Here is a 26,048-nt window from a genome sequence, read left to right as displayed (position 1 = left end):
ATGGGGCTAATTTTATTTATTTGTTTTACTGTTTACACTCTGTGTGTCAACCAAGGACTTTTCTTTTGAAACGCAGTAGATGTTGCATCTAGTGTAGCTCGCGAGCTGACTGTAAAACCACTGGAGCAAACAGTGAAAGTTGTGTTAAGTTTAATGAGGATCTTTTAAGGCAATGCTGTGTTTTCTTTTCCGAAATAATGCCCACAGTCTCTGAGCTAAACCTCGAGGTCAGATGTAAAGCAGAGGGGTTTTGGTCGGCCGCTGAGGTCTGGATAAAGAAGCCTCATGTTGTGAATAAGAGGCTGTGTGGAGTGAAGGAGACCGAGTATGAGGCGGTCTGCTCTGAGGACTTAGGCAGCTCTCTGGCTCGATTAACCGGGACACATGACCACGAATTAAGCGAGCTTTTCCCCTTTATTGATGTTTATACTGCGGACAGCGGCCGTAAGACTGAGGAAAGCTGGTGTGTAGGAGTCAGGACCATTATTCCTAAAGTAGGGCTAAACTGCAATGGAAACCTGTACAAAGAGATCATAGTCAAAGGTAAGACCAGTAGCAAGGAGCTGAATCCGCACCTGTATTTTCTCTTCATCATTCTGTACGTTATTTTACCTTACACTGATTTATACTTCAGATTTGATTGGCCAAGCAGTGACATTTCTTCCCATTGAAGAAACCAGAGAGGGTCACATTATTCTCAAGCAAAGTAATATTTATAAGATTCAGCTCGAGGAAAGGACAGATGAATGGTGAGTGCCTTTCCTAAAGTACAATGAGAGTTAGACAGAAACACAATACTTTGAAGTAATACGTGATCATTCATGTTTTAAAGGGTCCATATCCTACATTTGCTTATATTTATTTTTCTCTGAGGTCCACATATAAAGTTTGTGATTTTATATACCAAAAACAGTCATTGTTATTTTTAAATGATCATTTTACAACTTCTCTTTATCCCCCAGAGATAAACTGGCTGTTTTTGTTAGTGTGCCTTTTAAACGGATGTATGTAAATGAGCTCTGTTCTAACTGGTGAACCTGTATTGTACCTCGGTCAAAAAGCAGTCCAGGCTGAAGCGCTCTTTATCACTTCAATTTGAATGAGTGAGGACAAACTGTCACCTGCACAGTCAGATATATGTAAATACATTGGTTTTTGTGACATCACAAAAACAGTAACTTTTAAACTGGTTGCTTTTTTCATTTTCATTTTAGTTTCCATAAATGGATTGTTTGGACTGGATAGTGAAACTTTAATGATAATTATCTACTACTATCAGATTTTTTATTTTAGAAAATTGTGAAAATTCCAGGAAAGTGAACTTTTCCATGATATAGGCCCTTAAAATTCTCTTCATAGTAATCATAAGAGTATAACTGATGATAACAACCTGGTTGTGCGGACAGTTACGGCTCTGTTCTGTCTTGTGTAGTGTGCTGTGTCTTCATGCTCTGAGACCTGATCAGTGGTTCAGTGATGGAGTGGCCTACCCCAAACTCTCTTGGCTGACAGCAGAGCTTCTTCCTAAACTAGCACGCTGGGCGATAGAGAATAAAGCAGTGAGTTCAAGAGTACTCTGTCCCTCATCCCTGTAGAGAAGTACAGCATCCTCTACCAGCAGCTGAAGAACAAGTACAAAGAGATGGTTAAGGTGAGGAAATGCTAATAATGTTTCAGTGCACAGATTCTCGCTCTGTGCAAATTAAAAGTATTACGCAACCAATTTTTGGGTACACTTTAGGGTTCCATGATAATAATCATACCCATAATAATAATAATAATAATTGTATAAATTATAGGTTTATTTATAGAGCACTTTTCGTATTGGTGGCAGCTCAAGGTGCAGTACAAACAGGTGAAGAAGCTTAATGGTAATAGAAGAAATTATGCATATTAAATTAAATCATATAAATAGCAAAAGATATGTAGAATTTTATTAATTAATGTAGTTAATCTCTTTAATTAAATAAGATAATTTAATTAAAGAGATTACATTTTGAGGTTTTTCTTAAAAATGTGCACTGAGCTTGACTGTCTATAAAAGGTGGAATTGAGTTCCACAGTTTGCAAGCATAGTAACCGAAAGAGGCCTTTCCACGATTTCTGTATTTTACGGAAGGTATTTGCAGAAGGCCAGTATCTGCTGATGTAATGGAACATTAACAGACATTCTGTGAGGTATGCAGGTGCTTTAGGGTCATTTACAGCTTTAAAAACAAGTAAGAGAACTTTCAGAAAGGGGTGATATAAGCTCTCTTTTTGTTTTCATTAGGATCCATACGGCGCATTTTGTATGAGCTGTAGAGGATAGATTGTTTTCTATGGAAGCTCAGAAAAAAGAGCATTACAGTAATCAACTCTGCTTGTAACAAATGCATGAACAAGTTTCTCTATGTCAAGATAGAAAAGGCTGAACTTTTTAAATGATTAAAGGCTACTTTAGTGACTGCATTTCCATGAGAGATAAAACAGAGCTCAGATTACACCCAGGTTTCATTCTTCAGGTTTGGTATATGAAAAAAAAGCCTAGCTCCTCATAAAGCACCTTTCTCTGAATGTTACCAAGGATCAGTATATCAGTTTTTTCTTAGTTGTAGAATTTTTTCATCCACTGGGAAATATCTGACACATATATTACATCTGTGCTTTTGGCTGGATATTTTTTGGTTGGTGGACTTTTCTCAGTCCAGCAGTGACACAGAGTTGTTTAAAAACTATATTTCCTATGTATGTAGTTAATTAATGAACTACAAATGGACTCCCAAATGGTGTAAAGTAGTGTTCCAGGTTCTCAGGGCCTTCTTTCTTTCATTAGAAAGAAAAAAGACTAAATTGGGGGGGGGAAGCCCCCACAAAAAGTATTGTGTGTTTAAGGACCCCTAATTGTTCAAAATGTTTCACATTAATATTGCATGCCAGCAGTGGCCAAGAACTCTTTACAGCCCCAGTGATGCAGTTTTTATCTGTTTACTAAGTGAAACATAGCTAAGAGTGCACATGTAAAAATGCTCTTTGGCTATAGAGTTAATAAAGTACTGTTCTAGGTTTGGCCTGAAGTTACTGATCCTGAGAAGTTTGTCTTTGAAGATGTTGCCATTGCTACATATCTCTTGGTAAGTTTACTTTAATTCAGTCCTCGTGTCTTCACTGTGCTGCTTTAGCATGTGTCGTCTTGTAAATAAAGGTTGACATACAGTTTAACGCAGTGTCTTGTGGTTGTGGTTGGCCACATCTATTGTGTCATTCAAAAGAATTCTCCAGTATTTTTCAACATAATGTCCATTTTTCACATCTGTAGCCTATGTTGATAACAGTAGACAATTTGAAACACATTTATAGTAAAAGCCAATGGACATAATGTTTTTTATGTCTTAGTCCATGGAAAAATTTCATAATTGTTTGTGGAAATCAAGCACATGCTACAAATGCAGCAGATACATATTGGGTAGAAAAACAGTGGAGTATTCCGTTAAGCTTTTATGCCCAATTGAAATGTTACAAATGAAACCAAACTGTCACCGCACAGGTTTTGTGGGGTGAAGAGCGTGCTGAAAAAGGAGTGACATTCAGACAGTCTTTTGTGGACCTCGGCTGTGGAAACGGTCTGCTAGTTCATATATTGAATAATGAAGGGGTGAGTTCATTTCAGTTGCTGTGGTATGAAGTTATTACTCCCTCTACTTTAAGTTTGACCTTTGCCATTGAGGTCTTCTAATCTGCTATTATTCATCCACCATTAAAATCAATGACATGCTAGAGGCCAGGTGAAGATGATCAGGAAGCCGTATGGCTTGTTCTCCGCCTTTTTAATCATTTAATAGATTAGAAATTCAACCCTGTCCCCTTCAGCTGCATATACACCCACACTCACAGTGAAATGGAATAATGAACTGTAACCATGATGTACCCAGTGTCCTGGGCTGATTAGAGTGACTGATTTTGTTGGCTAAGGCAGTCACGGGCTCTTTCTTTTACAGCACCCTGGAAAGGGTATTGATGTGCGCAAGCGGAAAATCTGGGATATGTATGGGCCCAACACACATCTAGAGGTAAGCGTCTACAGCCTGTATAGTTGTTTCCTTCTTATGCCTTCTAAGAGGATGGAATAAGGCAGTAACAGATGTCACCAAATACAGACTGAACATGGTCTATCTTAACTGGTCCATAAGAATGTGAAGTATTACTGTAAGCCTAAACGGTCCACCGACAGTATTCTGCAAAATTCAGGTACCACCCTTGATTTATTTTAATTCCAGTCAGAATGGCCTTTAAGCACAAGTTACATATATAAAATAATTCACTTGCGTGAGAAAGGGGAGTCAAAGGAAAATAACTGCAAAACTCCACAGGTGTTTCTGTCCATCCTTCCACTGTTAGAAGACAACACAACACTATAAGTCTGAAAGGATGTGTAGCTGTCAAGAAGCTGTTACTGAAAAAGACAAAAAAAACACAGAAACAAAAGAAACAAGAACATATAAACAAGAATGATGGACTGACCAATTTCAAAGCCCAGACCTTAATATCACTGAATGTGTTTTGGATTTTTTGGATTGTGAGAAGCAGAAAGTGTGAATCTATTTTGAGGCTGATCTGTTTGTCTTGACATTCGCAAAAGGTGGCAGATTTCAAAAAAGGCTTTAACAGTTATCTTCCCAAATTATCCCTTGGCGTGGAGAGTGTGTAATCCAATCTTACCCCTCAAGTCTACTCACAGTCCCGTCTTGATTGGCTCAATTTTGAACATAGTGAGTATTTACGTCTCCACATGCTGTAGTGTTGAGGGCAAGAATTCTCTCATATGATACACAATGTTTACCTTAACATTATACATTTTCTTTCACTTTCATGCTGCTAAATGCACAAATAACTGGCACATTAAAATGTGCCTTGCTGTTCTCTGCCATGTATGTTTTGATCTAAAGTTACATTTGTTCACAAGACATTCTGTGAGATCTCAGGTTCTGAGAGATGGGACAGATCAGGCCACTGATTGATGAGCATAACCTTACAGTGTGAGGTGGTAAATCTTGTAATGTGGGTGTTTGATGACTGAAAGATGACTAAGGATAAAAAAACAACAGTGGAATCTGTCAATGTTGAATCTCCCATGTTTTCAACATTGAGTGTGGACCATGCATAAGACTTTGGACTTTGTGAGGTGTGGAAAATGTCCTTGTCAGTTTCTTTGAAAAACTAACAGCAAGTCTACCAAATAAAATGGAAGCTGTAATAAAGGCAAAGAGTGGACACACTAAGTGTATAAATATGTTAAATATGTTTTCTGTTTTTTCCTGATGCTAAAAATTGAATAACTTGTACTTAATAGCTGTTTTGACTGGAATTAAATAAATAAATAAATAAAGTAAATAAACCTCTGAGTAGGTACTGAAGGCTAAATTGAATTAGATTGAATTGCTCAGGGCCAGAGTACACAGTGAACACTTGTCAATCCAGTCTTCGGGAACGAAGCACTCGTTTTTTTTCTAGTCCAGGTCTGAACACACATGAACCAAGAGGATATTTCATAAAGCAGGATTTCTGAGTTGAACAGATGATTTAAGCCCAGTCCAATAAAGAAAGAGCAAAGGAACATTGCTATTGGACAGTCCTTTTCTTTTAAGTTAACCAGCTGAACTGAGAAATCTTTATGTTATGCTTCATGTAAATAATGACAAATTATTACAAATTGGACCTTGTTGTCATACAAAAAGAAAGGGTAAATTTGCAGTTGCATGCTAATTGAGTGGAACTTGTGAGAAGGATAGGCTGCCATAGCAACAAAGATGTGCACGCTTTGCTGGGATATATTTCAGTGACAAAGAGAGATAAGCTGCTAGTAGATGCTGTGTCTGCCTTCACGTGTTTTAAAGCAAGGCACGTGTTAGCCTTCATCCAAACAGGACTGCTAACACTGTCATGCAGTTGGTAAAGTCCTTGAATGATGCGAACTGGTGATGACTAACCCTTAGAGAAAACATAAAAAATATCTACAAGGCTGAGAAAGAAAAATAGATTTCTAGCTAATGGCCATGGTTTTGTTGTCAGGCTTTTGAAAAGAGGGTTACAGATAAAGATGTCCCCGTTTTCAGAATACTTCTTCTTCTACAGGCTATTTGGCCTTATGCAATTGTTTAATTTTAATGAGCAAAACATTCTGTCCGACAAACTCTCTCATACCAGTGATGCACTATTGTATGTTTCTTGGGAGCAATGAATAGTCCTCCAGATGTCTGTAACAGTGTTACATTGAACTAAGAAACAGCAAAGCAAAGGTCACTGAGTATATATACAAGTAAAGGCAAAGAGTAGAGTGTATCTTCTTTTTTTCAGGTGTGAACATAAATTGTAATTTTTTATATGTATTAAAATAACAGTATGTGTCATATTAAATGGCTTCCTCTGATTTGTGAGTATCTCTGGATTAGTAGTACTAGAACATTCTTGTTCTTGTTCCATCTTGGTCTAAACATGTGGTCACCAACTCTTCCCCTGAGTTATAACCTGTATCTATGCTGCCCCCCCTCCTCCTCCTGGAGTACTCCTGGAGAAGTTAATTAGCTGAGCAGGTGTGGCAGATTGTGGTTGGAGACTCTGTGGTAAGGCATATCTCCAGGACTGGGGTTGGTGACCACTGCTGTAGACAAAGTCTTAATTAATTCTCATCTTAAATCAAGGGCTGCCTCTCTATTTTTGTTTTTCCTGTTTTATTCTTTAACACCAGCTTGAACTGAAGATTGACCTTTTTTACCCTGTTACTTCATGTCCCTGTTCAAATTAAGCATCATACCATACTAGTTGAAAGGTTAAATTCTTGTTTTCCTGTAATCTTTAACAAAAAAGCAATGACTTTTGCCCTCCTTGAAAGTATCTTGAGTTTTGATTACATCACTGTGCCCCAGTGGACAGACAAAATTGATATTAAGAAATAATATCATATTTCTAACACCCCCCACTTATCATTGCAAGAAAGCTCAGCTAACTCAGAGAGCCTGTGTTTCGCTCAGAAATAGAACCTAGTATGGCAGAAAAATGTGCTATTATTTAGATTCATGTTGAATTAAAGGTATAACAATATGATGAAAACAATAGTAAAGCAGTGACACACTGTTGTAGAACAGAAATGTATTTCTTCTGTTCTTCTGATATTACTTCATTTACATTACTGTAAGTACTACCTCAAGTATTGTAACTGATACTGTTACTATTAATGCTGTAACTTCGTCTTCAAAAGGAGGATTGAATTTATGGATTTGTATACTTTTAACTTGCATGAGAATGTTTCTCCACTAAATTGTAATCTTCTTCAGTAATACCGTGAATATCCTTTCGTTGCTTTAATCTCAGTCAATTCTTTTTTCAGCGTACTCTTTTCTCTACAAAACAAGACTCAGAACGTCCCCAGAGCTGTATTATTTATAGTGTTTTGCCGTGAAAGGAGGCGCAGGGGTTATTCAGGGCCGTGCCTGATGAGAATTGCTGTGCTTTTAGGATGGGCAGTCATGTACTGTTGTAGTCCCTGTAGTCATGAAACATCAGTAAAACACATGGTGTGTCCATCTGTACTGATACAGCCTGGGATGTGGTGGGTGGTGGTGGGAAAATGAAATGTCATCTAGCAGTAGTTTTGGTCTTTAGGTTCTCAGATACTCAAAAGTTAACAGTGTGATTAGTAGTAGTTGTGTTCACATGTTCGTGTATATTATTCACTTGAGATTTTTTTTTTATTATTGATTTTTAATCAGTTAATGCATTTGGGTATTTTAGTGATTCCTTTGTGTTGGAAACTGTGATGTGATCTATCCTTGATAGTTTATAGTTTATCTTTCAAGGACAGTCAAAATGACAGTCAGTGGGTTAGTCCATGTTTTCCTCAGCAGTAGATTAGAAGTGTAGAATGTGTTGTATAAGTTTAGCATTGTGGGACCGAGAACTGAAGTTACTGTGCTCATTTTTATTATCTCTTCTAGGGCTGTAGCTATCAGTAGAACATAATATGTAGCATGTGCGACAGTTACAGCACATCTTATATTTTATGTTCCAGTATCTTAAACACAGCCAGTAAACAGAAATTGTGCATTAAATTTTGCAGAAAAATGCCATATTTACATTTCTGTAGGAGGTGTGTTAACTTATTTTCACTAATCAACAAAACATGAATTTTGACCAGGGGTGTTCAGATTCTGTATTATTAATTGAGTCATGAGGTTAAAACAAGATGACCAAATAATAAAATGAATTTAACAAAAACAAACCATAAATAGCTTTGCATATATTCCAAAATACTTTATTTGGAAAAGATACACTGGGAGGAGGTCAAGCTGTTTGTCTAGTATGAGAATTTGAAATATGCAATAGCATTCAGCATATTGCCAACTAATCCTTGCTGATTCATCAAGAAAGTACATTTTAATGGATTTTTCTTTGAGTTTGATTAATCAGTCATTATAGGAAGCTATAAAGGCTTCCTATTAGCATGTATACACATGAGTCAAGCTATGTTTAGTGTTGAAATAGATAACTGATCCTACATATAGAACACAATAACACATCCTGAGGCACATGCTCAGTATGACCACAGCATGACACTTTAATGCAGCATTGTTACTAAAAATTTGTTTGATCCTTCCACCACATGAAACCCTGTTCAAGCAGATCAGCTTGTTCCTTTTCCATTTTCAGACGGAGATGAGTGACTCTCAATGTCATTACACCTTTGGCCGCTGATAATGAAATGCACCGGGTGCTCTTGTCTATTTCAGGAAAAGGCAATCACACCCAGCGCAAGCTTCCTCTTCCCTGAGACGGACTGGCTGATTGGAAATCACTCGGATGAGCTCACGCCATGGATCCCTGTTATAGCAGCCAGGCAAGTCATCAGTGCTTGCAATTTAGTACTAGCGCTGAAGGACCACCTGATCTCCACTAAGTGACTGTGAAGGGGTTTGAGGACTTGGTGTTGCTCTATGCTGGTCCTCGATTACTCGAGGCCTGTGGCTGGGGATGTGCGACTCAGTGTCCTGTCTGCTGAGCTGAAGTTAGTTTAAAGAAAGTCATCGCCATGGAACTCTCATAAATATGCCTGTACCCTGAGGAAACATCTTGAAAATGACCTCAGCATAACTGTTAAAGTCATTATCAATTAATCCACTGTGGCTTGCAGGGAAATAGCAGAGAACGTCTGAGAGATTATGTATAAATTATGAAGCTGGAATGTAGAGTGTTATGTGAAGCTTTCTAGCTGTTTCAGGGTGTGTTTGCATGATAGAAATGTTTATAGTTTCTAAGAATAGCATCGTATAAGCTATGGTATATTGTTTGTTCAGTCTGTCAAGTTTTGGATGCATTAGACACTAGGTGGAGATATTTAGCCTGCCAACTGAATCATGTCTTGGCTCTTGCCATTGTTTGAAACTTGGCAGGGCAGGGAAGCAGACTTGCTCCAAACAGTTTGACTACATCTGTTTCCTCTGACTCCATATGTTGTCCAACCATTATATAAATTATATTTTTTTTCCAGTATAAGTAATATTTGTATACATACATCATCTAAACCGCTTATCCTTCTGGGTCGCAGTGGGGTGCTGGAGCCTATCCCAGCTGTCATTGGGCGGAAGGCAGGATACACCCTGGACAGGTCGCCAGTCCATCGCAGGGCAGACAGACAGACATACACAATCACACACCTAGGGGCAATTTTTAGCACGTCCAATTGGACTGTGGGAGGAAACCGGAGTACCCGGAGGAAACCCACGCAGACACGGGGAGAACAGGCAAACTCCACACAGAAATGACCCTGGTCGCCCGGCCAGGAATCGAACCCAGGCCATTCTTGCTGTGAGGCAACAGCGCTACCCACTGCGCCACTGTGCCGCCCTAATATTTGTATTATTTGACATATTTTAAAATGCATTTCTTGATTGCTCTGAAGTGCAAGTGTGGTCTTGACACCATGGCCTACTATTTTGAGCTAAAAGGTTCAAATATGCAAAACATTTTTTCCAGTAATTGATTAGACAGCTGCAAGTCCTCAGACCAAAGTGCTCGACTAACATTTTCCTAGATGTTAGGTTATTATTGGAATCTTAAGAGTTGTTCCAACCTGCTTGATTCCACAGATCGTCCTACTCTTGCCGCTACTTTGTGCTCCCCTGCTGCTTTTTTGACTTCTGTGGGAAATACCAGCGGCGGCACTGTAAGAAGACTCAGTACAGGGAATACATAGACTTCATCGCTGAGGTCAGTGCAGTGTGTGGCTTCCAAACAGATGAAGACTGTCTGAGAATCCCCTCCACTAAACGGGTAAGCTAGACAATCTTCTGTCATTACTTTTGTCACCAGATGGAAATTAATTAGTTATCTTTAATGTTCTAATCATCACCCACTGTGAGGCTTTGATCATATCAGTGGAAAGAGCCAAATATCATTTAATTGGCAAATCATCTGTTGTTAGATGTCATCTTGCAGACTCTGAGAGGTTTGCCTAGCTGTGTGATGGTAACAGTGTTACTTGACTACTTTAACACTTCTCTGAAATGTCATTAATGTAACATAAAGCTTGCCTACGGTTGATCACAGTATTGATTTGGAAGTAAAATATAGATGTACAAATTCACTTGTGAGAAATGAAAATACTCAGAATGTCTACTTTATGGAAACTCCCTATGTGGTTTTCTGTACCAAGAACAGTCAAACATGTTATTATTTTACATGATTATTTTCCAACTTCTCTTCTCCCATCCCTCAGAATTAAAGAAGCCCTTTGCAGTCATAAGCAAAAATTCTTAGTTGATATCAAATGAAAATATGTTATCACGTTCTCTACAGGGAATAAACTTAAATGTTGCATTTTTCTTTTCGTTTTTTCTTTTTTTAAGTATTGCATTTTTCTAGTGCACATTTTTTATTTATTTGATTTTTTGAGTTTAACATATTGAGAAAGTCATAACTTTTGCACAGGTCACACTGTATGTTTTTTTTTTCACCAAAATGTTCAATTCAGCAAATAAATAGTAATTGTGCACTAAAATGTGCAGATGTTTGTTCCCTGTAGAGGATGTCAACTTATTTTCACTTTCATCAGCAAAACATGTTATTTGACAGGCATACCTAAACTTTTGCACACAACTATATGTTACGCTACCTTTCAGACTGATGTACATTAGCGCTGATCAGATTTTTTGCCCCGTGTTGTGCCTCATTGAGAAAGCAGTCTGGACTGAAACATAACAGGAGCGTCCAATCCTGGTCCTGGAGATCTACCACCCTACAGAGTTTAGCTCCAACCCTAATGTAACACACTTGATCCAGGTTATCAAGGACTTCAGGTGCTCTGACTGTTTGAACCAGGTGTGTTGGATCTGAACTGTCCAGAGTGGTAGATCTCCAGGACCAGGATCTAGCACCCCTGCTCTGTACCTTCAGTGTGAGTGGGTGGAACTAAACTGCTATAGGCTGAATAGGTGGACATTTATAAATGTGATTGTTTTCTTGACATCCTGCAGGTTAGTTTCCATATTTTGGGGGGTATAGTGAATTATACGTTTTGAAACTCTACAGTGTTTAGATGCTACATCAAACTGTATGATTTCAAAAACGTGTGGAAAATTCATTTTTCCATTATATGGACCTTTTAAGGATCTGTGGTATAGTTCTGGAGAACCTGAGTGAATCTTCATTTTAGCTCTGAACTTCTATAGAAAAATGTAGTTATATGCCATCCAAACACTACCAGACAGGCTGTCAGACCAACTTAGACTCCCCTGATGGTGCTTAACATGTTTAAATTGCTGTGGAAAGTGAAGACAAGCAGTGCTTCTCTGAAGCAGAGTCCAAAATCTCAGGACGTTGCATCATGTCTTTTTTTTGCAGGTATGCCTAATTGGGAGGAGTAGGAGTTATGAGGAGCCTGAAGGAGAGCTAGCAGAAGCGAGGAGAACAGACTACATCAGGGGACGGCAGGTCTCGTACACAAGCTCAACTAATGTCACTCAGAAAGACCACAGCGGACATAATCACCATGGAGATGGACAGGAGATCCCTGAACCAGGAAGTGAGTGGGGAAGCGGCTTCCAACCCAGAGAGAAGACGGAGACAGTGAGAAACTGTGCAGCTCTCCCTAGAGATTTGGTAGATGGTGTGGTCCTGAAGGTGGCCAGGGCCTTGCTGGAGCTCACTGCAGAGGCGGGAGAGGAGGAGAACAACTCCTCACTGAAGGATACAAATAACTGGCATGCTGGAGGTGAGAAGAGCGTGACATTGTTTTTGCTGAGAGTTGTGAGTCATAGGCTGTGTTTGGTGATTTTAGGGTGATGTTTACAGAAGTTAAGGAGCAAGCAAAGAGGATTGATTGGAGGACTGGAGAGGCAGAACTTTTTTGAATATCCATTCCACAGATTGCTTATTTGAGGGAGTGAAGTAAATGTGCCATAGAATTCATTTATTCAGTATTTTATTATTATTAGTATTCAGTTCTCTGATGTCTACATAGAAAGTATGTGACTTTGGAGTGAAAAATACCCTGATGCGGTTTTACTCGGCCATTTACAACCCTGTGATTTGGCCCTGGAATGAAACAGGCTGTTTTCATTTTTGGTGGACTCATGAATAATTTGATGAGCTCTACTTCGATTTGCTGGTTCACAGCGAGGCACCACAATAGCTCTCACAGAAGCAACATGTTAAAATAGACACAGGCAGGAAAATAAAATGAACCTCCATGCAAATAAGCTAGGTTGTCATATTATTTAGTTAGCTATTTAGTTAGCTATTATTTAGTTAGTTACTTGGAGCTTGCTGCTAGCTAACGTTACCTATACTAGGTACCTGCTTTCGATCTGGACAACAGCACAAAGTAAATTAAAGTTGTTAGCAATTTACGATGATCATCTTCAGCTGTTTAAAAGTGGTTACAATCATGCAGCATGGAGTAACGACTTACTTACAGGTTGCTGTTTTGGTTGTGATGCCAATAAAGTCTCTTCCCTCTCTTCAGTGTTAAACACTGAGTGAAGCCTGCTCAATATTGTCCAAGATTTGAGAAGCTGTCCTGAGTGAAATCTGCAGAGCGAACTAATAGCTTTGAATTAAAGTTGTCCAGGATCATGTTAAACATGTGGAAGCTGAAACTGGCTCCCTATTCACCAATTTATTCAATTCCACTTTAAATGGTTTTGCAGCCACATTTTGGCTCCTGTCCATTTAAGGTGGAACGGAACATTCGATTCAGAATCTCGCAAATAGGAAGCCAGTTTCAGCGTCATTTAAAGATGACCATCAGCCATGCCTGTTGACAGTTCGGTATTAAACAGTGTATTAAAAAGTGTTTTTGTGTTTTACTTTTTTAAACTTAACGTTTTTTAATTTTTGCTTTTACAATATGTGGAGATTTGGAGATTTAACCAAATATTAATTTAAAGGTGTATAATTATTTGCAAAAATAGAACGTCACATTTAGACCAACCTCATTTATTAGTCTTAGCTTTGTTTACATTTTTCTTTTTCGTTTGTATGGAATTTATCCATCAAGGATAAATGGTTACAAATGGAATATTTTAAAAAGAAGATGTACTTTGCTCCTCACAAAACTAGCAAATGATGACATCGAGTGGGCTTCTTTCCATTTTGGAAAAGTAAAAAGAGCACAGAGAGTTTCACCACTTCATCCAGCAGCTGGAACTTTGAGAGCTTTCACACACAGCTTGGATGTCTGTAACTCAGTTTGTGCCTGTTTTAGCTGCTTTTGGATTCGCGAACACTTTCCGTGATGAAGTAGAGAACAAACAAATTCTGTTACCAATGAAAGTTCACAAAAATATCAAACAGAATGCAAATAATTTCAAAGCATTTTCATCATTTGAAAAATTGGTGTACAGAATATTATCAATTGTACACATGATTGAATTAATTTACTGTAACTGTAAACAGTGCACAGATAATCCTTTCCAGTGTGAAAAGGCCTTGCTTCACATGTCTGAGAACAGAAAATGAGTACCTGCCACTCTGTGCTGTACTCTGTGCTGTACGCTCAGAGTTCTAATTAAATAATGCCGTGAATTGGAGACTAAACAAATATGCATCTAAATCTATTGAACTGAGACAGGCCTCCTTTCGCAACTTGCATTTTTTCAGCTTGTCATCCAGCACTTAGTTGCTGCCAAACAACATCAGCTAACTCACTAGGTCAGTTAGATTTTTGTAGTGTTTATTTTGCACACAGTGCTGCTTGACAGTTTGTGAATTTTTTTGCAATATGTGCATTTCTGGGTGAAGTTGACCTAAAATATGATCACATCTGAGGTCCTCAGAAAAAAATATTTACCCATTAGGATGGAAGAGGTTTCTAAACAATTTCTTAAGAGTGTGGACTTCACTGATCCACTGAGGATCAGTACAAATGGAGAACATTCACTACTATTGTTGCCCTACACTGGAGTGGTCATTTAACTAAAATGTCTCCAGGACTAAAGTGTGTAATACTCTGGGAGATCATGAAGATCCCCAGGGTAACATCTGAGGATCTGCAGACCCCTCTTACACTGGCTAATATCAGTGTTCATGAGTCCACAATCAGAAAAACACTGAACAAGAATAGTATGTATGGTTCTCCAGGAAGAACATTGCTGCCTGTCCTGTTTAAAGTTTTCTAAAGATCACCTGGATGAGCCAGAAGACTGCTGTAATAATGTTCTGTTGACAAATAAGGCAAAAATATATTCTTATGGCTTAAGTGAGAAATGTTATATTTGGCAAAACACTGCATTCCAGCATAAAAACCTTATCCCAATTGTGAACAATAGTGGCAGTATCATGGTTTGGGATTGTATTGCTGTTTTTGGACCAAGACAGTCATTTGATGGAGCTATGAATTCTGGGTTGTATCAAGACATTCTACAGGAGAATGTTAGGGCATCCATCTGTGTAGTGAACCTAAACAGAAAGTGGGTCCTGCAGAAACCAGTTGGTCTACAAAAAATGGTTGAAGCGGAAGAAATGTTGCATTTTGGAATGGCTTAGTCAAAGAACAGACCTTAATCCAATAGAAATGTTGAGTCAGGACATCAGCCATGGCATTTATTAACCATGAAAGCACAGCAGCATAACAGAGTTGAAGCAGTTCTGTAAGAAAGAATGGGCCAAGTCAATGTACAGGGCTGATCAACAGTTACAGGAGCCATTTGGTTGAAGTCATTGCTGCTCAAGTTCGCATAATACTAAAGGATTCACAAACTTTCAAGAAGCACTGTATTATAAAACCAAGCAACATTGACAGACTACATTGATTGTTGTATTATGTTTGTTTGCACTTTAAATGACCTGGTCAGTAAAATCATGTGCCCGGCAGAAGCTTTTGTGGTCGGTTGTGTGGACCACAAGGTTGGGAACCTCTGTCATAGAAAATTGTCAGTTTTCCTGACTGTTTTTTTAATGAGATTTTGGTGTATTGTTTTACCACTTACCATTCAGTCCCATCCATACAGTCCATCTATGGAAATTAAGATAAAAACAGCCCATTTTTAATTCCTTGTTTTTGTGAGGTCAGTAAAATCAGAATCTCTTACATATATCCATCAAGTCAGTCTACAGCAATTAAGGTCCCCTCATTTGTGTTGAAAGTATAAGGAATGTCACACCTTGGACTGACATTTTGAGGGAACTACAATACAGGGCAGTCAATCAGAACAAAGGTCATTTAAATATATCAGTTTTAAAGGCACAGTAACCATGACTGTTGGTAAATTATAAGGTATATAAAGTGGCTGGAGAATGAACAAGAAGACTGACACCTGCCAACTATGCTTTGAACTTTGGGATGTTTTTAAAATCCTAAGTCATTGACATCCTTTCTTACACAGAGCACACAAACACATGCATCCCTCTCTCCTATTTAATTATAGCTTGCACAAAGCAGTTAAACTCAGTGGGCCTCATTCATCAGCCATGTGTGCATTTTTCCGTTCATTATTGCTTTTCTTGCACAAATTTGTTCTTTTTCCGTTTTACAAGTGTTGGAGACCATGCATGCATAGGTGTGCAGTGCAATTGAGTGAGTGTGTGTCTGTGTGAATGCCTGAGCTTGTCTGTGTGGGGGAGAGATCAAAATAGAGATGTCCTCTGTAGAGTTCCTGGATGTAGTTGTGTACATGAATTATGCACCCTCATCATGTTTTATGCATGGTGTGTATTTATGTAGAGGTATTTCAAGAAGTTATTCTAAATGGCATGCTCTTAAGCAAGCTGGAACAGGTGAACTTAGGACAGTTCAAAACTGAGTAATCCTCTAAAATAAATATAGTGTGTTAGAGTGTATAAGGAAGGGATTTATCAATTTATATACTATGAGGACTAATGAGTGCACTACATTTGTGCAATCTTATACTTCAGGTAAAGAAAGGCGTTAGTTCTTAAGGGTAACACATATAGAGCTAGAAGTTTTTATTACTGATTATTAGTGCTGGACAGCATTGATAAAATTCCAAACATGTCACATATAATGGTATCAGATGATATTTAAATTAGCGGTAAAAAAAGAAATGAACACATTTTTCCTCAGTACTGCTACTCTATGCTAAAACAATAGATCTCTGAAGTCATTCATCATTCTGTAGTTGGCATCTGGCCCATATTAGGAACTTCTGGTCTAAGCAGATTTTCTCCATGAGAAAAGTGAATGTTCCTGAGTGCCACTGGATCCTTTGAATTACAAGGTCATTTTATCAGTCAAAATACAAATAAAGCTACATCCCACTGCAAGCGAGCTAGCACTCCTGTGCATTGCAATGACATTGCATAAAATGTCTACTATCAAACTTGAACAACACCAGCTACTCAAACTGTAGTCTGCTACTGCCAAAGTAACTTAACCACCACCCTTGACAGTGCTTGCTGGTTTGCTTGGGCTATTTTGGTGCGGTTGCCAGTGTTATAATGTCCATTCAGTGTGCAGCAGTGTTAGCTTGAATGTAACAATATTTGTATTTTAGCTCCTTAACAACCTTATGATTCAGAAGATCCAGTGTTGTTTGGAAAAATGCCTGTATGGGAAAACGTATTGAATTTGGAACATTTTTGTTGACTACAGGGCACAATAGTAATAGTCCGGCATTCATTTTCTCTTTGAGAAGGCCAGCTTAGAGTTCCTAATATGGGCATGACAGCAACTACTGAATGACAAAGCGACTTCAGAGGTTTTTGACTGTGCCCAAAACCACATACTATTATACTAAACATTTGAGTCATTGATCCAATATAGGATGTTCGTAGGTACTCTAGTATTTGGTTATCCATTGGAGATGCCACTGTTCAAATACTGAAGTCAATATTTGGATACTTGTTCTGTTTCAGCACAGGAAGGCAGAGAAAATACAATTCAATGAAATACTTTGGATACTCAATTAACAAAATTAGTCAGAATGCACATCCCTCATCCAATACTGAGTATTGGACTGTTATCAGCAAAAAGTACTGTGTAATCTTGTGACAATTGTAGCATAAAATAGCACACATTGTGTGATACCATGTTATTAGCTGTTTTTTTCTTGCTCAGGTGAAAAAGATGATGATAAATGATGTTAAAAATGATAATTAGCTAATTTTAAAGCTTAGTAGTTTTCAAAGAAAAAAAAATCAGACCAGTACTTAAGGGTTCAGTACCGGTTCTGGAAAAGAAAAAGGGGTATTGTGCTGTCCCTGGTATACATACTATACAAATGAATGCACTACTAATTGTGGAGTACTGTTTTGACATGTTGTTAAGCATGTTATTATGTGTTTTTTACATAGCCAGTGTTTTACAAATTGATTGGGCTGTTTTGTTTGTTTCTCTTAATGTAATGCCAATGGGAACCTTACAGTATTGTAAATATTAAGCAGACACAGAATTACAGATTTACAGATAAAGTTTTGAATTGATTTTTATGGATTTTGAGCAGTTCAATATGAGGAACAATATGAAGCACTCAATATATGATATGTAGTAGTTAGCTGTAAAGTTCTGGATACCATGAGTAAAATGCATGAAATAGAATTAAAAACTAAAAACAAATCTCCTAGCAACACAGACACTACTGTCTGAGGACCTTATGTCATCTATATATTGTTCATTATCTGTCAAATATATTATTAAAAATAATACTGAAACTGAAAGCCAATATCACTGTGTCTGTCATGTTATGTTAGTATAGACAATATATTACCCAGCACTACCGAATAGTGATAAAAAAAAATAATATTATTTTATATTTCTATTATTTTTTATAAATTATTTCTCCCCACTCATTAAGGTCATGATAGTAAAGTTTAGCAATGAATTAAATCAAAAGCTAGAAGGATGCAGTTTATACCACAGTTAGTGTAACCTGAAGCCATGGTAGAAGGATCAGGGCATCAGGCAGGCATGTGATCACAAACACAAACAGTGAGACACCTTTCAGCTTTTTGCTCCTCTCAGCCATAAATCCCCATTTGTAGCTTCTGCTCTAAAGGGCAGCCCTAAATGGGCTATTGATATTGTATTAGGACTGCAGATAAGCTGGTGTCTGGCGTCATGGATTCTAGGCCATTGTCTGGCCACTTAAATTATGCAATGTATACACCAATCCAGACAGACTTAGTACCTTTCCTTTTCCTCCAGTTAGCTTTGATGTTATGGGAGTATACAGTGTGCTGAAATGTTACAATGGGCACTTAGCATCACATCAACATCATTTTCATCATCATCAGTTTTATTTATGGGCCTTTCTCATGAGCAATGGCACTTTCCGACCATATAACACATCGAACAGGAAGTTGTTCAAGACTAGATAGTCAATAAGCATATACAGTAACATATTCAACAACATATGAGACAACACCACATGAACAGAATAGACACCATAGACAAGCAGGAGGGAGAGTGAAAACATAGGAAAAACAAATTAGTCTTCAGTAATATTTGAATATTAACAGAGAAGAGGCATCCTAAATGAACTGTGAATGGGGAGTGAGTTCCACAATGCAGGGGGTTACCACCTAGGGATTGGAAAAATAAACCCAAATTAATATAACATTTATATTTTCCACTGTTAAGACAATACATACCCCACATACCAAAATTAAATTAATTAAATAAATAAATAATTAATGGATAAGAAGTATTACTGTTACTATTACCACTATACTTCTGCACTAAGATAATATTTCACGGTTAACAAGGGCAGCTAGTTATTTAGTGCTGCACACTGAGGCCTAAATGAATGTACATGCACAGCTGCAGAGCAAATTTTGCGTTGGTTCAACCACATCAGGCCAACAAAGTGCTTGAATTTAACATTTGCTTTACTAAGACTGGAGCTGTGTACAAACTGTGCATAGCCCTGCCCAATAACTGTTGGCTCTTGAGCTGGTTAACAGGAGCAGTGAAAAAAATGGAGCTGTCAACAATCTTGAGACAAAACAAAAAATGAAAGGTCAGTGATGAATAGACAGCAGTATTAATGAATGTGGGTGTTATTTTACTCCAGCTTAGAAAATAAAGTTTGTAAAACAATAACATATTATGGTCTAAAAGTGCAATGAAAATGTAACGTAACATGTTTTCCGCTATCGCAAATAAATAATCTGTGCTAACACTGTAAATCTGGGGTCTCAAACTGCTAGCCTAGAGATGCACATACACTGTATTTTAGGTTAAAATGAGTTAATGTACTTTTTAGCACATTAAGTAATTGTTTTTTAGGTTGAACAGATGAATAATTTTGTAGAGTGTAGGTTGACAATGATGGTAAAAGCAAAACTAATTTAGCTATTATTCTAATTTAGGCTGATAGTTAAATCTGCCTTTGTTGATTAATTCGTCACACAGCGGTAGATACAGTGTGTCAGAATTAAGAAATTAATGCAAACAGATCTACTGAGAGCACAGATTTAATTGGTCTGAACCCCAAAATCTGAAGAAGTCATGCTTCAGAGCTTAAGTCACATATTTAAGAGACAAAAAATATTCTTCAATTTGTTTTCTTTTCAAACATCAGAAATGATGTAAGCCCAATAGGTCTATTGGCCTCCAAGGCCTAGTTTAAGAAGACTTGTTCCTATTGCTTAAGCGTGAGGAGAGCATGCACAATGAGGAGATCCAGTACTTCCTTCATATATTCAGTGAGTCATAATGTATGAACTTGCAGTTCAGGCCATTGGCAATTGGGCAGGCCAACTGCTGTTAGGACGTAAGGGCTTTCTGCAGCACAACAGGTCCCACAGCCCATGAGTCAACTCCTGGTTACTATGGCAACAAGTCATCAGCCCAAAGATTTGAAACCCGCCTTGTTTCTCATGCGTAGCAGAGCCACTAGGAAATCTGTGCTGCTGCTTCTAAGTTTGGATATTAGGGCTGATTACTTGTCGAAAAGAATGGCAGTGGGCGACACTTGAGAGGTTTCTTTTTGCGAGGAGGACTTTTTCAAAATGTAAACACTTGACTGTTAAGTGGTAAATCCACCTACGGCTTGAAGCTGCATCATGCAAATACTCTGGTCTTGCTGTAGTCCACTTGTTGCACAATACTTATTCTTTCAGTGCTTTTTTGCAGGAAATCTTCCCACAATAACATTCATCAGCCACTCTCCATGCCTAAACTTGTATTGCAAGCCATGTCTAAAAAGCGCATAGCTGAGCCACTAAGTAATTTCTCCAACTTCTCATTTCGGGGCATGATGAGGGCTCGTTGGCAGTCTGCATGCATTACTTTGGGTGCTCGAAACGGCTGCACTCATTTGGGTTTGTTCCCTTCGGCTGAGACGGCGTGGCATTGAGGGTCTATCAGGTGGTTGGGGGGTTTGGGTAGCGAAGACTGGCTGCTGCAAAAGTGGCCGCTGGGAAATCTGGCAGGTTAATGCATTCTGGTAAACAGCCTCCGAGTGGATTTGAATAAAGTCCCTTTAGCAGGCCTTGACTGACGTAGAGGCTGTTGGTAGACAGAGCTCATTTTCCTCTTGAGGCTCAGCGGAATGCGTTTGTGTTGTGTGCCAGGCAGAGTTTGTAATTGGAGGTGAAGCGTGCTGCACTATGGCTTGTAGTGACATAATAGGAAAAAAAAGAAAATCTAATGAAATGGATAAAAGGTGTTAAAAGTACACTTGTTTCTCATTTTCTTTTGTTATCCTGATGCTTTTTCTGCACCTTGTCAGTGCAAAGCTGAGGCATTTTATTTTACTAAGAATGACTCACTTTCTCACTGTCCCTCTTCGCTAACTCTCTCTCTTTCTCTCTTTCTCTCTTAAGGCTCTCTCTATATCCGTGAGGTAGCTGAGCTCCTGGACCAGTCCACCCTGCAGACGCTGAAGAAAGAGTGCGGAGGTCTGCAGACTCTGCTGAAAAACAGCCATCAGGTGTTCAGAGGTATGTGGCACCATTCCCATATATCCTTTTGTTATCCAGACATGATTGATGCTTGACAGCCGTTCCTTTTGTTCTATCTTTAAAACTGCATGAAAGTTAGGCATTTTGGCAGAGATAAACTTGGCACTTGGCCTTTTTATAGTAGGCAACATTGGAAAATTTTCTTTTTTTTTAGTGCAGTGCAGAGTTTTAGTAGAGTGCAGGTTTACATGTTAGGTCATAAAATCATTAAAGTCATTATCAAAAACATATGGATCATTCATGGCAGATAATTATCACAAAGAGACTTTAACAACTAGAACTGTGTTTCTTCACCACAGAAGCCATGCCAGCAAACATGTGCTGTGAAATATGACATTTGAGAAGACTAATATAAATCTGTATTACTGTGAAGTGTAGGCACATCTGCAAGATGATAAAAATGGAATTCATCTGTTCAGCTGTAGCATAATGAAAATGTCAGATAAATGATTTATTGAGGAATCAAATGCCCAAAAAAGGTTATATTTATTCTCTTATAGAGAAATATTCTTGCCACTAAAGCAAGCTTGACTAGAACTTAATTCTATTCAAATTGTTATTGTACCAGGTTTTTGGTATTATTGAGGTTTTGAGTTAAGAACTTAAGGGATGTACAGATTATTTGGCTGTTATGTTAATAGCTGATTCTGATTTATTTACAGACAAATTAGCTGACAGTCTTAAAAAAGAAAACGGGCACCAAAGAGAATATAATTTTGTTCGTTCAATCACTCTTTAACTAACTCAACTGGTTCACTCACTGACTGACTCACTCAGTTACTGTCTAATCAATTCAACTGGCTCACCCTCTCACTTACTTCCTTGCTCACTCACTCACTGTCAAACTAAATCAACTGGCTCTCTGACTGACTGACTGACTAATCCAACTTGCTCACTCACTCATTCACTGATTGACACTCTACTGGCTCACTCACTCTTTCCCTGAATGACTATCTCAACTGGCTCACTCACTCAAACACCGACTATCTCAACTGGCTCACTAACTCACTGACCAACTTAGCCGACTCGCTCACTCACATATTGTCAAACTAGCTCAGCTGGCTCACTCACTGACTGACTAACTCAACTGACTCGCTCACTCATTGTCAAAATAGCTCAACTGGCTCACTGACTGACTAACTCAGCTGGCTCGCTCTCTCATTCACTAACTAATTCACTAACCAACTAACTAACTAATTAGACAGGCCCATGTGGTTCTTCACAACTAAAAGTAAATGATTCAGTTGACAAGTCTGTTAGAAGTGATACTGTAATAAATAATAATAATCAATCTGTTATAATAGTAATGCTGGCCAATTCTGATCCTGGCCATTTCCGATCGTGGACCACTGGTTCTCACTGAGAGCACTCTGTGTTTTCCTCCCTCTTCTCAAACAGTGGAGGGTGGAAGAGTACACATTCGGGACTGGCGCAGTGATGGCCCAGTGCGGGTAAACTCGAAGCCTAAATCCCAAACCTCAGGAGCGCTGAAAACCAGACTGTGTTGGTTCCACACCCACCACCCCCATGGATGCCCACTGTCCACTGAAGACTGCCTCTTTGCTCACGGAACAGATGACCTACGACCCTCCACGCGCCCACTGAAAAAGTTGAGGAACTGACCACAATTGATGCAAAGAACCATGAGGTCATGTTTAGTTTGAACTGAAAATCCATGAGACCTTTTTGTTGTGTTTTTTTTTTCCATGGCTATTTTCAGCTTGTTGCTCTGTGTAAATAATCAACACCATTTTTGTCTTGGCCTCTTATTTATCTGCTCTTATTTGTTCATCAGTAAAACAAATAGATTTTCTCCCAGCAAACATATTCCTGGCTTATGACAGAGATAGAACAATAAACAGCTGATACCACGGAAGACCAAATAATGAAATGCATCCCTCGCTTTTTGAAAGGAGTTGCCCCCATTGGAACATGAAAAGGGCTCTTTGTGAGTGTGTGTGTTTGGGATGGCATGTGCTTGGTAAATGTTAAAGGCATAAATAATTCGGAGTGCAATGTGGGGGGCAGGTCTGTTTGTAGGTTATTGTCCCTCTGCTCAAATGTCATAGGACAGGGTGTTCCTGTCTACTCTGTAGGGTCAGCTGAGGTCACTTCTTCATGGGCTCATTTGTAGATAACAAGGAAGTATCAGTTTCATGTGCTTCACTCAAAAAAGCCTAGCCCTGATGACATAGCACTACAGGCCCACTGGGAAACATTAAGAGAATTTCTTATTTACACTGTGTACATTATTTATTTTTAATGGCATACTGTTAATAGGTAAAAAGTATAATTAGAATTCTTAAATTTAATGGAGGCATTTATTTGCCTCTAATGTAGGAGATTAACGCTGAGATGCAAGCTGCTATAGTAAGTATTATTGCCTTCACACTGTGAAACATTCTCCAGGGTTTTGCTGGCAGTGTGACCTACTTATGTCAACCCATGAAAACTGTCCTTGTTTTCATTGTGCACAGTGTATGAAATGAATGATAATTAGTACTTAATTAGTCAGGATTGATTCTGTGCATTTGTTTTTTCTAAGTTTGCTCCAGTTGAGTTATTTTTTGAGGGAAAATTATTGAATATGTTCTGGAAATGTATTCTACTTTGTAACAGAGCCATAGGTAGATGGTTCAATCTGTGCCATGCTGGTGGATAAGTGAACAGGGCAAGCTGCTGTTTGAAAGTCTTGAGGCTTAGGTGGAAGCAGCTTGATTCAACTTTGAGGAATATCCTGTGGGAACCTGTGGATGCTAATGAAGACACACAGCCCTGTGGCAGAAGGTGGTTTCAAACAGCATTATACATTCCTTTGATGCTGAACGAGCGTTTAATATGGGTGCAGCATTACAGCTGTAACTATGGCATAGCAGTGTGTGACCATGCACTGGGTAGCACTGCCTAATGAGGTGAACATACTAGGTCACATTTCATTAATGAGCCTAGATTTCCATGAGAAACTCATTTGACTAATTGAGTCGTCCAGGTCCTACCCACAGTCACAGTGATGTATGAGCTCTCAGCGAGAACATGAAGTAACTAATTGTTTCCATCACAAAGCAGACCTTTTTACCCTATGTTCCTTCATCCAAACACTACTAATCTGCTGTTGGTTGGAGATTTATTGCCACATAGTATGTCGGCGGTAATTGTTTTAGGTGCAGCAGGATGCAGTACAACTCTTACTAGTGTATCATACACGTATTACGTCTGGCCTTGAATTAAATCACAATGTCAGTTGTGATCCACACCAAAAATCCATTTAAGTCCAGACTTACACTCTTAATCTTAATCTACAGTTCTAGGAAAAACCATGAATTGGTACAGAACCTGTTGCATGTTTGAGCAGAAGACAACATTGACGCTCCTATATTCCAGAATGACAACCATAGGGTGCATAGGTCCAAATATGAACGTGATTGATTCAACAGACGTGATGGAACAATAGGAGACTTTGACTAACCGGCAAATTCACCAGACCTCAATCCCATTTCTCAATTTGTAAGAATATGTGAAATGCTGAAATAGGTATGCCTAAACTCTAGATGAAATGTGGACCCAGTTAATGGACAAGTGAGCTAAAAATGAGAGGAAGTGTCTGCATAATCATGACAAGATCTGACAGGATTGGAGCTGTTATTAAAACAAGGGGATGCGTAACCAAATATTAAACAATAAATGATGCATGTGACTACTATTTTGTCAGAGAACCTGAAGTGGAGGTTCTTCAAACTTTCCAGATGTTTTCAAGCTTGCTTATCTGATAATTTAAAGAACCATCCATTTGATTCTTTGGAACCAAAAGTGTTTCCTCTATGGCACTGCACCACTTCAAATTTTTTCTGGCCAATATTGTGACTGTGGTTTAATTGGCTATTATTTTCTATACATTAAGGTCCAGGCCTGATTTGTGGTCATGAAGATCACAATACTGTTTATGGCTTGAGGCTTGAGCACTAAATTTGTGCCAGACTGTCAGTTAGTTGTTGTTGTTTGTGTTTTATGTGAACAGCAGATGGGTTGTTGGTTGCTTTTGATGGGTCTGACTCCACTTTGAGCAGTTATTAGGTTACATTTCTCAACTTAAAATTTGGGCTAACGGTGTTGATAATATAGGCAATAATTTAAATTGCAGCTCTTGTAATTGAAAATTACTCTCCTTCATATTACAATTTCGGTATAAATCGATCAACCATTCATCTACTTCAGAGAACTCTGTTGCACCTAAATTGGTGGTTCACCCCTCTAAATCTGATTGAGTTTAGACTTAGGCTTAATCTTTAAACAGTTAAAAAACGAAGAAATCCTAAATAGCCTATCGCTTCACTCTGACGTTAATGCAACTGAAAAAATGTCACTGCACCAAAACAACAGTAGTGACCTCAGGTGTGGAGGTGTATGTGCCCTGAGCCGGATGTACGGCAGGGCTTGATGTGTTTAGCCACCTGCTTTGAAAAACTCCAGACACGGTCCCCCCAGCCCGAGCAGTGACAGGAGGAGAAATGGCCGGCTGTGGCTGAATCTGGGCCAACGGGGAGGCGGTACAGAGGAGACAAATGATCCTGGTCCTGCCTACGCTGAAAACTGTGCTGTCCTGAGGTCTGTGTTGCATCAGTGCATGGAGCAAGAGTGAGAAACGCTCTGTCCTAATG

At 38.6% G+C, this 26,048-nt stretch overlaps 1 protein-coding gene across 1 annotated transcript; it reads left to right on the top strand.

The window, feature by feature from the left end:
* The first annotated feature begins 80 nt into the window (after positions 1 to 80).
* On the top strand, positions 81 to 23,206 carry trmt44 (tRNA methyltransferase 44 homolog). Its single transcript, XM_036597354.1, is given in 12 exon segments — positions 81 to 543; positions 635 to 749; positions 1,433 to 1,560; positions 1,563 to 1,651; positions 3,045 to 3,113; positions 3,527 to 3,634; positions 3,978 to 4,049; positions 8,763 to 8,869; positions 10,119 to 10,302; positions 11,872 to 12,241; positions 21,256 to 21,372; positions 22,792 to 23,206. Coding segments are annotated over 12 exon segments (1,929 nt in total). The 5' UTR covers positions 81 to 197; the 3' UTR covers positions 23,016 to 23,206.
* The last annotated feature ends 2,842 nt before the right edge of the window (positions 23,207 to 26,048 follow it).

The sequence above is a fragment of the Colossoma macropomum genome, unplaced genomic scaffold, assembly GCF_904425465.1.
Source record: "Colossoma macropomum unplaced genomic scaffold, Colossoma_macropomum, whole genome shotgun sequence".
Lineage (NCBI taxonomy): Eukaryota > Metazoa > Chordata > Actinopteri > Characiformes > Serrasalmidae > Colossoma > Colossoma macropomum.
The sequence above is the reverse complement of the archived record's forward strand: the minus strand, read 5'-3'. Positions and strand labels throughout refer to the sequence as shown.